This window comes from Macrobrachium nipponense, chromosome 9 (genome assembly GCF_015104395.2).
Source record: "Macrobrachium nipponense isolate FS-2020 chromosome 9, ASM1510439v2, whole genome shotgun sequence".
Classification (NCBI taxonomy): domain Eukaryota; kingdom Metazoa; phylum Arthropoda; class Malacostraca; order Decapoda; family Palaemonidae; genus Macrobrachium; species Macrobrachium nipponense.
Window position 1 is genome coordinate 91538389 of NC_061110.1, and position 14204 is coordinate 91552592.

The 14204-nt window shown below is 45.3% G+C and overlaps 1 protein-coding gene across 1 annotated transcript in view; it reads right to left on the reverse strand.

Annotated features, from left to right (window-relative positions):
* Nucleotides 1-4429: 4429 nt before the first annotated feature.
* The window catches only part of LOC135218337 (sphingomyelin phosphodiesterase 4-like), a 66162-nt gene continuing 56387 nt past the window's right edge, over nucleotides 4430-14204 (reverse strand). The window contains 4 exon segments of the mRNA XM_064254565.1: nucleotides 4430-4883; nucleotides 5329-5511; nucleotides 5714-5853; nucleotides 13892-14039. Coding sequence (XP_064110635.1) covers nucleotides 4683-4883; nucleotides 5329-5511; nucleotides 5714-5853; nucleotides 13892-14039 — 672 coding nt within the window. The 3' untranslated portion in view covers nucleotides 4430-4682.

The window sequence follows — 14204 nt, forward strand, 5'->3', positions numbered from 1 at the left end:
TTCCTCTATTATAACATCCATCACTATATTAAAGATAAATGGGCTCAGAGCCGACCCCTGGTGTAATCCTACTCTTACCTCAAAACCCTCTGTCTCCCCAACACTGCTCCTCACTCTGGTAAATACATTCCGGTACATCTCTTGTATCAATCGCACGTACTTATCTGGCACCATCTTCTCCCTCAGACTCCTCCATTCCTCTTGTCTCGGGACTCGGTCATAAGCCTTTTCAAGGTCAATGAATACCATATGTAGGTCCCTTTGCCTTTCCCCGAATTTCTCCATTAGTTGCCTCAGACAAAATATACCATCTGTTGTTCCCCTGCCCTTCATATATCCCATCTTCTCTTTACCTATTTGTACTTCTTCTCTGTCTAGCATCTATCATCCTTTCCAGTATCTTCAAAGTGTGGGACATCAATTTAATACCCCTATAATTACCACACTCTTGGACATCGCCCTTCCCTTTAAAAATTGGGATCAATATACTCCCACGCCACTCATTTGGTATCTTTTCCTGATCAAGGATCTTTATCATAAGATCGTACAGTATATTCACTCCTTCATCTCCTAATGCTTTACATGCCACCACCGGAATCATGTCTGGTCCGGTTGCCTTCCCATTCTTCATCTTCTTTAGTGCATTTAGTACCTCATTACAATTACATACCTTTCTAATGAAAAGTAACCGGCAGATAATAATATATTATATATAAATATTATATATGTTGTATACATATGATATATATATATATATATATATATATATATATATATATGTATATATATATATGTATATATATATATATAGATATTATGTTAGTATATATATATCATAACACCAACACACACCACACATATATATATATAAATATATATATATATATATGTATATATATATATTATATTTATATATATCTATATATATATAGTATATATATATATAAGATATATTATAAAGATGCAGATATATATATATATATATTTAAATATTATATAGATATATATATATGTATATTGTAGAATATATATATAGGATATATATATATATATTATATTATATTATATATTATATATGTATAGTATATATAGACATACATACACACACACACACACACACACACACACACATATATATATATATATATATATATATATATATATATATTATATATATATATTGTATATATATATATATATAGAATAAATATATATATATAATATATATATATATATATATATATATATATATATATTATTATATGATATATATAGACATACATACACACACACACACACACACACATATATATATATATATATATATATATATATATATATATATATATGATATATATATATATATTATTATATGATATATATAGACACATACACACACACACATACGTATATATATATATATATATATATATATATATATATATATATATATATATATATATATATATATATATATACGCAGGCAGTCCCCGGCTTATGACGTTCCGAGGTTACAACGCTTTTCAATTATATTTATCAGAAATTATTTCCAGGGTTACGCCACCTACAACGCTGATCTGGGAGAAGAAATATGACTCCAAAAATGCAGAATAATCAATATTTACAGGTTTTTTTATGCAAATTGCAATAAGAATGCAGTTTACATAGTTTTTAATGCACCCAAAGCATTAAAAGTAAGGTTTTCATAGGATTTTTGACGATGTTCCGGCTTACAACACGTCTCAAGAACAGAACCCCCGTCGTAACCCGGGGATTGCCTGTATATATCTTAAATCTACAGTGGAAAGGTAAGCAAAAAACTGGGTACTTAGAACAAGTACTTTTCCTTCATGCTACATTAATATATATATATATATATATATATATATATATATTATATATATATATATAACTTTTATTTATAAATAGAAACTGGGGTAGACTGTTGATGGAAAAAATACTACAAGTCACTACCACTTTCACCCATTGAAGCACGGATTAGCCCTTAGTACAAAAAACTTACACATCATTTGCACTGAAGGATCACCAGTAGCTCATTGGGGTATACACACCTTGTGTTAGTCACCTTTATCTTGCAGACATCTTCACATCTCTAGGCTACTAAGGTTCTTCCTTGCAAAAACTCTTTCACATTATCTGAACATTTCCTACCTCACTCAACTGAACTATTAATTCTTTTCAAAACCCTTTATCACCATTCTTTCATTCTGCAGTTTTTCTTCACTATCCCAATCTTGTGAAAGTAGTTAAGCTAAGGTGGCCACATCTTTGACCTTAAGTGACCCACATCCTCCCCATTGACAATTCTGTCAATAAAGATGTCTCCTTCATGGTTAGTCTGCAGGTAATTTCTTGTCCCTGCCCTTCTAGTCCTGTCGTGACAATGTTTTGTTTGTATGGTGTTTTTACGTTGCATGGAACCAGTAGTTATTCAGCAACGGGACCAACGGCTTTACATGACTTCCGAACCAAGTCAAGAGTGAACTTCTATCACCAGAAATATGCATCTTTCACTCCTCAATGTCGTGACAATGGTGTTCAGTTATGAAGAAAATTAAACCTCTTGAGGCTCTTCCATAGCTGCTTAAAGGAAGAAACGTTCATAAGAGTAGGACAAGAAAGAGAGAGTAAAAACTAATGAATGGAACTAGCGGAAGACATTTCTCAGTACATATACCTGGATTATTAAAAGCATCATCATTATTATTAAAATGGTTTAAATAGACCAATGCTAATTCATTTAGCTCTCAAAGAGCTAGACACCTAGAGGTGGTGTCTGGGATACCCGAAATAAATTTCCGTGACAGTATACAATTTTTGAAAGCCTGACTGATTCATTGATACATATTTGGGTGGTGATATCTGGTTTGGTCTAAAAGTTCAGTACAAATGAATTCTGAGACTGGTATGCTCTTCCATGTCTGGATCAAGATAAATTGTTCTAAAGATTTTATGAACTCTTAACCCCTTTGATTCAATACTTTGGGAACCTACAGTGGCAATGCATAACCCTATCAAATACACAAATTTGTTCTTCATGTAGATGGCAATCATTAATTGTTTGTTTGTTTGTATGGTGTGTTTACGTTGCATGGAACCAATGGTTATTCACTATGGACCAACAGCTTTACGCGACTTCCAAACCACATCGAGAGTGAAACTTCTATCACCAGAAATACACATCTCTGACCCCTCAATAGAATGGCCGAGAATCGATCTCGCGGCCACTGAGGTGGCAGGCAAAGACCATACCAACCATGCCACTGAGATGCTGGCAATCATTACTATGACATCAAATCAAGAATCTCCCCTCTTCATCCTTCTATCAGGCAGTTATGAAGAAGATAAATACCTCTTTGATAGTAGTACATAAAATTTAGGTTGAAGGCCAAGCGCTGGGACCTTGAGGTCATTCAGCGGTGAAAGGGAAATTGACAGCAAAAAGGTTTGAAAGGTGTACCTTGGAATTACACTACGAATCATTTATTAGGAGAGGGTTGAAAGATGGAAGAGAATATGCACAGAAGTACAGTAAAAGGAATGAAAGGGGTTCGAGATATGAGCTGAAGGGACACTGCAAAGAACCTTAAGTAATGTCTATTGTGCACTGCATGAGGTGAATACCTCCTTTATGAGTTATTACAAGATAAAGGGCAAACTCACTTGGCCCTATGGTGATCAATGATACTGGAAAGAAAATTATAAGAACCATCATCTTAACAGTGGTTACAGGACAATATGGAAGGAATGCTGCTTCGCTGGTACTAGTGGTTGGTATCATGGAATGCCACTTGGATGTTGTGGTTTCGCATCTCCCCCAGGGAGATGGAAAATCACTGGCTCTACATCATATAATCAGTTACTGCTGCAGCGGGAGATTGAAATAAACATTTTTTGGAAGCTTGAATTTCAATTCAATGGCCTCTGTGTGCTTGTTCCATGTAAATAGGTTTCATCTACTGAAATAATAATAATAATAATACTCCAACATCAATGATAGAGATGAATGAACTGAATATCCTTGAGTATGATCTTATGAAAAATATGTTTTTACTAAAAGGTTAAGGCAAAGCTGGGTCGCGACCATAAGCCATATTTTGAAACCTTAGCTGTTAACAAATTTCATCTGCAAGTACAAAAACAAAGGATACAGGTATATGTATTAGCTCTTTGTTCAATAACAAAGGGCAGTCTTACATCATATCACCAATTTTTCTATATGACTAACAAACTGGACTGAAAGGACAGATTTAATTTGACAGTGGCATTTCTAATAAACATTCTGTAATACAGTATAGAAGGTTTTTTTTATTATTATCCATCAATTATCTTAAGCTCCTCATTACTGTCTGGTTTGACATGAAACAATCGAAAATTTTGCAATAGGTTGAAGGTGTAAAGAAAAAAATTACTTTATATTTTATTAAAAAATATACATACATAATCAAGGGCACCTTATAATTAAGAAAATGCAGACAAAGGTTTGTACACATGATCAGCAATCACAAATTACAATTTTTCTTGATTTATGATGAAAAACAAATAGCAAAAGCATAAAGAATCTGTTATTTATACTTTTATAACTTATAAAGTTTGTGATCTAAACATTCTGTGATAGAATTTTCATACATCAGAAGACTTAAGTTACAAATTTGACATTTTCAAAGACTTTCATTGGAAACATTTTGCTCTTCACTTTGATATTGCTGTGGTTCATGGTGAAGGTATTGGTGAAGAATGTAACAACTAAATACATAATAGCCAGCAGCAAGAGCTACTAATGTTAAAAGCATCTTCACCAGCAATCCCCAAAGACCTAGTATGTAGAATACCAAGCAAAATGCTAATTCATAACCAATTACCTGTGAAAGGAAATCTCAATAATTAACAATTCATACTAACTTAGGCAATACTATTTTCTATGTGCACTATTATTATTATTAGCAAGTAGGACTAGACAAATGGGTGACAAATTCTTAACTGTCATATACCTGGTTCACAGGGTTTGTTCTCATGAATAAAAATTAATTTGCTTAAATAACACGAAAATTGCTAAGAGTCTATCACAATTTCATTAGGTTATTTGTTCACATTTTGTACTATTTAGCCGTAGACAATATTTTTCTTTTTTAATATTAGCCGTAGACAATATTTTTCTTTTTTAATAGTGTTAAAACAGTTATGGCTGAAAGATACAAAAAAAATAAACTATCCAATGATAAAATTAATGAACATTCAACATAAATCACACCAACATGGAAATGATATTGCAAACAAGTAGATTAAGAAAAAAAATGACCAACTTACATGCTTGCTAGCCTGGAATCTCAGACTAAGCCTTGGGGGTAGGTCCTTCTTTACGCGGGAATGGGGGGAGCCTGCACTGTTCTTGTGCAGTTCAAACACTGTCTCTGGTGCCTTGAGGAGCAGCCTCAGGAAAAAGCCAACTAAATCGCCTCGGAAGTACAATTCCTTCATCTTCTGGCCATACTGAAAATGAGCAACAATAGTAAATGTTTTGCAATATCAAAATAACTCAAATTGCACCTCGAATACTAATTTTGACTCCAACATTATTACACAGTACAGTAGAAACAATATTATTCTTACAATTATTCTAAAAAAATACTGTAAAAATCCAGTTTGTGTATATAAAACTACTGAAAACATTAACTAAAATATACATCATTACCTTTGAATTCATTAACACAGACATTGCATATAGCCATCGAACAAGAAATGCAACTTCGTAAGTACAAATTGGTTTTAAATCTGGGTCACCTTCATACTTAAGATCTAATCTGCGTAAGCCTGTGAGTAGTTGGTAACGACCTGAAAGAAAACATACACAGAAGTTAACTGAACCTAAATTGAATGACGGAGGCAGTGAAGTATCCTTTCACTCCAGTTACCCAAATTCTAAAAATTTGTAGGAAGTTATAGAAATAACGTATAAGGTGAAAGGGTCAAGATGTTTCGTTTAAGATAAACTGAGAGGAAACTCTTGCACATTCAATACAGGTAGTTAGTTATATGTACTGTATCCTCATTCAGAGAAAGTCTCTCTTATTTTAAAATCTATCACATCATTTTCAATACCTGCTCATATAACAGAGAGGCTTAATACCTAGCTGCCTCACACTGATATCAGATAAACTGCTAAAATAGCAATGATGGATCTCAATAGAGCATTCAAAATACATAACATGAAATCTAAGGAAATCATGATGGTAAAATGTTAAAATGACAATTTGTCGAAAATTGCATTTTTTCCTAACTATACAAACCTGAGGTCCTTTTAACAATAGGAAGTAGCTAGCGGCAGCTGAAACGGTCGTAAGCTTCGAACAAGGGAAGAACGGTAGTTAACTGCTTGTCCGATCGTCGCGCGGCAGTAAACAAATCACTTTTGCTTTTGGCCCATGCAAAATACGCAGAGTGAGGGGTGGCATGAGGAGGGACTATATGTAAAGGACCTCAGGTTTGTATAGTTAGGAAAAATGCAATTTTCGACAAATTGTCATTTGTTCCGATACGTAATACAAACCATCGGTCCTTTAACAATAGGAAGACTCACTTCTTGGTGGGAGGAATCTGAGTCTTTAGATGAACAGACTGGTGTTCGTCCATCCCTGGAATGCCTCCCTGGTCGTAAGAGCGAGGAGGGATCCAAGCCTCTGTCCGATTGATCGGGGTGTGCACCGCAGGATCAATGGTCAGACCCCTGGGCCGAGTACTAAGAGAGAGGCAAGCGTATCTCTTGTACCAGCATTGTAAGAACTTTTTCCTGTACATGAGCAAATATAAAGTAATGGGTTTGTCTCATGTAGGCATCCACTTCCTCCCCCTTGTTGGGAGAAAGTGGTGGATATACACTCCTATCTCTAGTTAGAGAGATAGGATGGAGCTCGGTTGAGTAGCTTACCTGCATCTGACTCCCTTCCAGCATGGTAACGACCGTATCCCTCTGCCCACAGGTAGAGGTAGAGAAAGATGGTGAAGAGAAGCCAGTCACTCTCTCATTCGCACATTCATTCTCCCAGTCATACCAGGAATCGATGCTGTCTGCCTGCTCGGGTGCTGGTAAGCTTACACAACGTGTTGAGCAGCCACCACAGGTCCCAAGGAAAAAGTATCCAAGGACTTGTGGGCAATATCCCGAAGGTAGAAGGACGTGAAGGTGGTCTGGTTGGCCCAGACACCTGCCTTCAGGACCTGCGCCACGGAGAAGTTCTTACGGAACGCTAAGGAGGGTCCGATACCTCTGACTTCGTGGGCTCTCGGGTCGGAGCGTACGGATGTCGTCGCTACCATCATCCTCGTACGCTCTCCTGATCACCTCACGCAGCCAGAAAGAAAGCGTGTTCTGGAAACTTCTTTCTTGGTAACCCCAGTGCTAACGAAGAGGCGTCGCACTCAGGCCTGAGGTGTCAAGTTCTCTTCAGATAGCGCCGTAGCGCCCTCACAGGACAAAGCAGCATCTATCATCCGCATCGTTATCGGTGAAGTCCAGAAGGGAGGGGATCGTGAAAGACTCGAACCTGTCGTCAGGATCGACGGATTCTGAGTCTTGGCTACAAAGTTCGGGACGAAACCATCGAGCGGTCACAGATCCCCCCAGCCTCTGGTGTGTTTAACATTATAAGAAAGACCATGTAGTTCCCCTACTCTCTTCGCCGATGCCAGGGCCAGCAAGAAGAGGGTCTTGAGGGTCAGATCCCTGTCTGACGACTCTCGGAGTGGCTCGAAGGGTTCTTACGAGTCAAACTCCTAAGGACGAGAGTCACATCCCACGCAGGGGCCTGAGTTCCCTGGGTGGGCAAGACCTTTCGAAGCTCCTCATTAGCAAGGAAATCTCGAACGAGTTCGAGATGTCCAGTCCCCTCAGTTTTAGGACGAGCGCCAGTGCTGCTCTATATCCTTTAACTGTGGGTACTGAGAGGAGCTTCTCTCGGCGAAGAAACACGAGGAAATCCGCTACCTGCTGAAGAGTGGCTCTGAGAGGAGACAGACCCTGTCTACGACACCAACCACAGAAGACGGCCCACTTCCCTGGTACACAGCTGCAGAGGACTGTCGGACGTGTCCAGCCATCTCTGTTGCTGCGCTACGAGAAAAGCCTCTCGTTCGCAAGAGATGGTGGATAACAGCCAGCCCGTGAAGTTGAAGGACTGGACGCTGGTGGTACCGTTCTACGTGTGGCTGGGCTAGAAGGTTGTGCCAATTGGGTAGCTCTCTCGGTGCGTCCGCAAGAAGAGCCAGCAGGTCCGGATACCAAACGGCTTGAGGCCGTTTGGGAGCCACCAGGATCATTCTGAGATTGGGAGTGACCAGCGCTCGACTGATCACTTTCCGAATCAGACAGAAGGGAGGAAAGGCGTAGGCGAAGAGGTTGTCCCAGGGTGTTGGAGAGCGTCCTTTGCAGCTGCCCATGGGTCCGGCACGGCTGAAAAGAAAACCTGAAGTTTTCTGTTGTGCCGGGTGGCGAACAGGTCTACGACCGGTTCGCCCCACAGGTTGAAGAGCCTTTCCGCCACGTCTTGGTGTGAGACCATTCGGTCCCTATCACCTGATCCCGACGGCTGAGCTTGTCCGCTACTACATTACCTCTTAGCCTGGAATGTAGCGTGCTTGACAGCTCTATCGAGTGAGCCGGGTGGCCCACTCGTGCACCTGCACCGTCAACTGATGGAGCGGAAGAGACACTAGCCCCCCCTGCTTGTTGACATATGCCACTACTGTGGTGTTGTCGCACATCAACACCACTGAGTGTCCCCACAAGCGGTCCTGAAATTCTCGAGAGTGTTGAACGCCGCCTTGAGTTCCAGGACATTGATGTGAAGGGTGCTTTTCGTGATGGTCCCACACACCTGCAGTCAGCAACTCCTCCAGGTGTGCGCCCCATCCCTCGGTCGATGCGTCTGAGAACAGAAGCATCTCCGGGGGGGGTGGGGGGGGATGCGTATGGGCACTCCTCTTAAGAGGTTTCTTGTCGTCGAGCCACCAGGCTAGGTCATGCCTCACCTTGTCCGTAGAGCCACGGGAAAGTAAGGAGGATCCTTGGCCTGAGACCAACTCTCCCTTAGCCTCCACTGGAGAGACCGCAGGTGAAGACGCCCGTGAGGGACTAATTCTCGAGTGACGACAGATGGCCGATCACGACTTGCCATTGCTGTGCTGCCTGTTCCTACCGAGACAGGAACCGGCCGGCTGCCTCCCTGAATTTGCTGATACGCAAGTCTGCGGGAAAGACCTGCCCTGCTACCGTGTCTATCAGCATACCCAGGTACTTCATCTTCTGCTTGGGTTTGAAATCGGACTTCTCGTAGTTTATCACGATCCCCAGATCGCGACAAAAACTTGAGTAGTCGATCTCTGTCCTGTAGCAACTGCGAGCGGGAGCTCGCCAGGACTAGCCAATCGTCGAGATACTCAGAAGACGTATCCCGTGCGAATGGGCCCAAGCTGACACCAGAGTGAACACTGCGTGAACACCTGTGGGGGTCGTTGAGAGACCGAAACAAAGTGCTCTGAATTGGTACACCGTCCCGTCGAAGATGAAGCGGAGGTACTTTCTGGAGGACTGATGGATGGGTATTTGAAAATACGCGTCCTTCAAGTCCACTGAAAGCATGAAATCGTTCCCCCTGTGATCGAGTCGAGCACCGAGCGTGCCGACTCCATCGTGAACCGCGTCGTGCGAACGAAGCGGTTCAGGGGAGAGAGGTCTATCACCGGACGCCAGCCCCCGATGCCTTCTCCACTAGGAAGAGGCGGCTGTAAAAGCCCGGTGACTGGTCCTCCACGATCTCTACAGCTCGTTTCGCCAGCATGGTCTTGATCTCCTGTCGAAGAGAGCGTTGTCCTTTGCTGATCCCCTGGGACATAGGTCTGTAGATGGACCGGTTTGGAGATGAGGGGGGCCGAGACTCGAAGGGTAGTAGATATCCCTCCCGAAGGACGTCTACTATCCAGTTTCTCGGCGCGTAGCGCTGCCAAGTCGCCCAATGGCTCGCCAGGCACCCCCCCCAACTTCCGTCAGCAGGTGAGGGGGAACGCCGTCCCTAGCGTTTCCCTCCTCGTTTCGACTTCTTCCCACCACCTCCTCGGGTGGGGGGGGGAAAGGAGGGTTGGGAGGAGGGCTGATTACGGCTCCTTTAGCAGACGTCGAAACAGCAGGAGTCTTCACACGAGGTTTGGACGGTGCAACCGTCTTCGCCGCCGTGGAAGCGCTAGCCAAGCTCTTTGGCTTGGCCGCAGTCGCTCGAGATTGCCCAGTAACCTTCGAGACTGCCTGGTGAACTAAGCGGTCACTGTCATCAGAGCGCCGCCTTTCCACTGCAGCGACCTCACTCTCTCCGGGAAAGAGAGCTGGGGAAACTCCTAATTGGTCCATTGCGAAGCCCGAGTGCCGCCTCACGCCCGGCCCCCTTGGTCACTCGGGTAAGGACTGCGTCCCTACGTCGAAGAACCAAGTTGGCCCACAGGTTAGCAGTCCCTGATGGGCGAGGTAAGAGATCGCTCTTCCTCCAGACTGGCACAGTCTCCTGAAAGAAGCGTCGTCTTCGAGAGCAGAAACTCCCAGAGCCGGCCGCTACTTTGGATATTGTGAGGGACCACAAATCCAACCAAGAGACTGCCTGGAACACTGCCATAGCGGTAGATTTCCAGGGCAAGTGCCTCCTGCTGCGAGAACCAGAGGTTCTCCGACAGGAGCTGCTGCAGGACACACCTGGAGTCAGCCTCGCTAACTCCGGGTTAACCTGTTTCGGCAGTATCGGGTCTTCCGAAGGCACGTAGAATCGCCTCTGACGCTGTAGAGGGGGAGGAAGCAGCTTAGAAGACCGTCCGGATTTCAGCGAATCCTCCCGTCCTGAGACGAGATTCTCAACTTGATCCAGGACTGAGTCTGCAAGCTCTGATCGCGGTAACCCCACCATCATTTTGGGTTCCCTCTTGGGGCCCCAAAATGACTCAAGCCGGGACGCGGGCTCTGCCGGTGGTAGCGGCGATCCTTCCGCAAGGTCATTATGCTGACGAATCAGCTTAATGACCTCTGCAAAGTTCCTCTGTATCTCGGGAGTGACTGCGTCTTGTGGAGTTAGGACCCGTCCAGTTCCCCCTCCCGCAAGAACAGATCCCGTGATACTCCTCCTTCAGAAGGAGGAACAGCGGCAGACCCTGACGGTCACCTCCAACTACTTGCGCGTATGTTCTGGTCGGTCCTAAAAACCGTGCCTGAGCCATACGGCGTCATAGCGGGATCGCGAGCGGCGCACCTCTCGTGATCACTCCTCGGTACCTCGCTCCTCCCGGTGTAGCCCGAGGAGGTTGAAGGTACGGGAGAGGCAGTACCTGACGCTCCCTCCCTCCGCTCGCTGGCAGGACCAGCGTGCGTTGGAGGGGCTGATGCTGATCGTCAACCCGCGGTGGCGATCGAGCAGCAGGCCTAGTCCTTTGCCTGCTCCGCCTTGGGGCGAGAGGCTCGGCTGAGAACGTCGACGCTGATCTCTAGCGTCAGGCGAGCTGTTTGCTGGTTACCGTCTCCGCCCAGGTCCCTATGGGAGCGGCGGTCAGGTGACCTGCTAGGCTCTCTGTCGCGGCGAGACCGGCCAGCGTCCTCTCGGCGCGTCGAGCCGCTGGTACCAGCCGTGGCTGGTACCGACGGCCGCGGGGAGGCCCCTTCCTCGCCTCAACCCGTGGCTGGTCAGCGGACCGTCACGTCAACCCGAGCAGCCAGTTGGTCGCTGCGAGAGCGTCCACTGGCCTGGCGAGAGTCGTGTGCACGACTCTCGCCAGTCTTCTGCTCCGCGCCGCTGTCTTGACGGCGAGCGAGCTTGGACGTCAAGACTTTGGCTGGACGGTCTCCCGTGGAAGAGCGTCCACTGGTCTTCTCGCGAACGAGAAGCGGCCGAGGACGGAACCTGGTTTTAGGGCGGCAGGGACCGCTAACACCAGGTGAGGACGTACCAGCCGAGGCTGGTACACCTCTGGTCCCGTCGTCTTTTCTTTGCAGAGGAAGAGACGGGCCCCCGTTCCCGAAAGGAACAGGAGGACCAAGCAGAAGAGCTCCCCGACTCGCCCTGAGCGAGACGGGCCCTTAGAAGATCCCGAAGGAGTCTTCTTAGGGGGGGAGGAGGCAGCCTTCTTCTTCGGCTGTTTAGCCTTAGAAGTCGAAGGGGAAGAGGAGGCAGCAGACGACGAAGAAGATGACGAAGACGACGACGACACCTTCCTCTTCTTCTTCGCCAGGCTCCGCAGGACAGACGTCAGGTCTTCCATCCAGGAGGGAGCCGGGGCAGTTGCCGAAGCAACAGGGCCCGACTGCACCTGTCCGGAAAGACCTGAGACTGTGACAGCACCACCAACGCAATGCAGGAACAACAGGAACAGGGTCCAGGAACAGTGCACTCCAGAACAGAAGGAAAAGAATGAACACATTATCTGAAAGGGAAGGAGCAGCAGGGACAGCAACAGGTACGGCAGGCACGGCAGGAACCACAGGAGAGCCAGGCGTCCTGTCAGCAGCTACCGTCATTCTCGGCACTGGCGGCAGGTCCAGGGGGTACTCTTGGGGCAGCGGAAGTCCGGGGTCGGCAACACAAAGAACCCAGGTGGCGGTGGCACCGTCCTCTTTGGTACGGCAGTAATAGGTTTGTGTATTGCAGCCGTGGGTGTCACCGTCATTACATGTGGTGTATACACCAAGTGCGGTGGCATGTCATACGCTGGTGTAGAGATGGTGGTAGTGGTAGTGGTTACCGTACCATGAGTGACCACTGCCGACCCTGCCAACCGCTGAATCAACCCCTGGATACTAGGCACTCCCTGCAGTCCCAGCGACTCCCACACCTGTCCCAGGGTCGTTTTTTTTTTTTTTTTCCTTTTTGTCTTTTTTTTTTTTTTTCTCGCGATGGCACACCCTTGCGGAAGCAACAGTCGGGTTAGTCAGAGGGGTTTCCTCTCGCGCCTGGGGAAGAAGAACCCCACCCAGCGGACGGAAGACCCCGAATACAACTGGACGTCCGGGTTACCGTGGCGCCCTCCTCCACACTCGAACGGATCGAGAGAGGAGAAGGACTCCGCTCCACCCCCCCCCCGCAGGGGAAGGCGCGAAACGTGGGGGCTGGCCGGGGGGCAGGAAAGAAGACGAAGTGTCCGTTACCAAAGGAGTCACTGGACTTTCCGATGACTTCTTTGGCGGCCTAAGTCTCTTCCTGCCCTCGTACAGAACCCACGCGCCTCGGACCAATTCATACATGTTACACATGGCTCGGTGCGGGTAGCATGCTCGCCCCCCCGACACCGAGTACAAACCTCGTGTGGATCCACATCCACAAATGATCTGAATCCGCCGCATTTTACGCCCTCCAGCAGGGACACACTTCTACTAGGGCGACTGGGGGGCGCGGCGAAATCTCCATTTCTTGATCACTCATTATTGCAATGAAAAAAGAAATGTAAATGTACTTACAATCATACACTCCCAATTTACACTAGGAAAAAAGAGGGCTGATACTCAAAGCAAACGACAAAGCGGGCAGAGCGATGACGAGCACGTCCTATCCTCACACGGCGAAAGCAAAAGTGATTTGTTTACCTCCCAGTCGCGCGGCGCGCGACGATCGGACAAGCAGTTAACTACCGTTCTTCCCTTGTTCGAAGCTTACGACCGTTCCAGCTGCCGCTAGCTACTTCCTATTGTTAAAGGACCGATGGTCTGTATTACGTATCGGAACAAATTTAGTTTAAAACAAGCAAAAGTGGACAATATCACAAATAATTCTGCTTGTAAAAAGGTTAAAGGCTTCTCATCCTTATAACTAATGTAAAACCGATTGAAATTCTCCCCATCTTTCGTGTTACTTACCATAATCAGTCAGCACTGGACCCTTGTCTGTGTTTATGCGCTGTGGGGATGAAGGGTCATCTGAAGTCATTTTAAATGGAGAGTCAAAGCCCTCCTGAGAGATACTGGCTCTAGTTACATTTTGAGTGAAGTCAAGGGATGCAATCACCTAGGAAAAAGATTGTGAAACATTACATAAACTGTAAATGATAAATATAAAAGTTGATTTTCACCTATTCAGCCATCTTCTTCCCTTACATGCTATACAGTTAACAGAAATTTCTATTTATGCTACAGAGATATGTGTGGGCTCATTAACATCTCAGGCAATGTG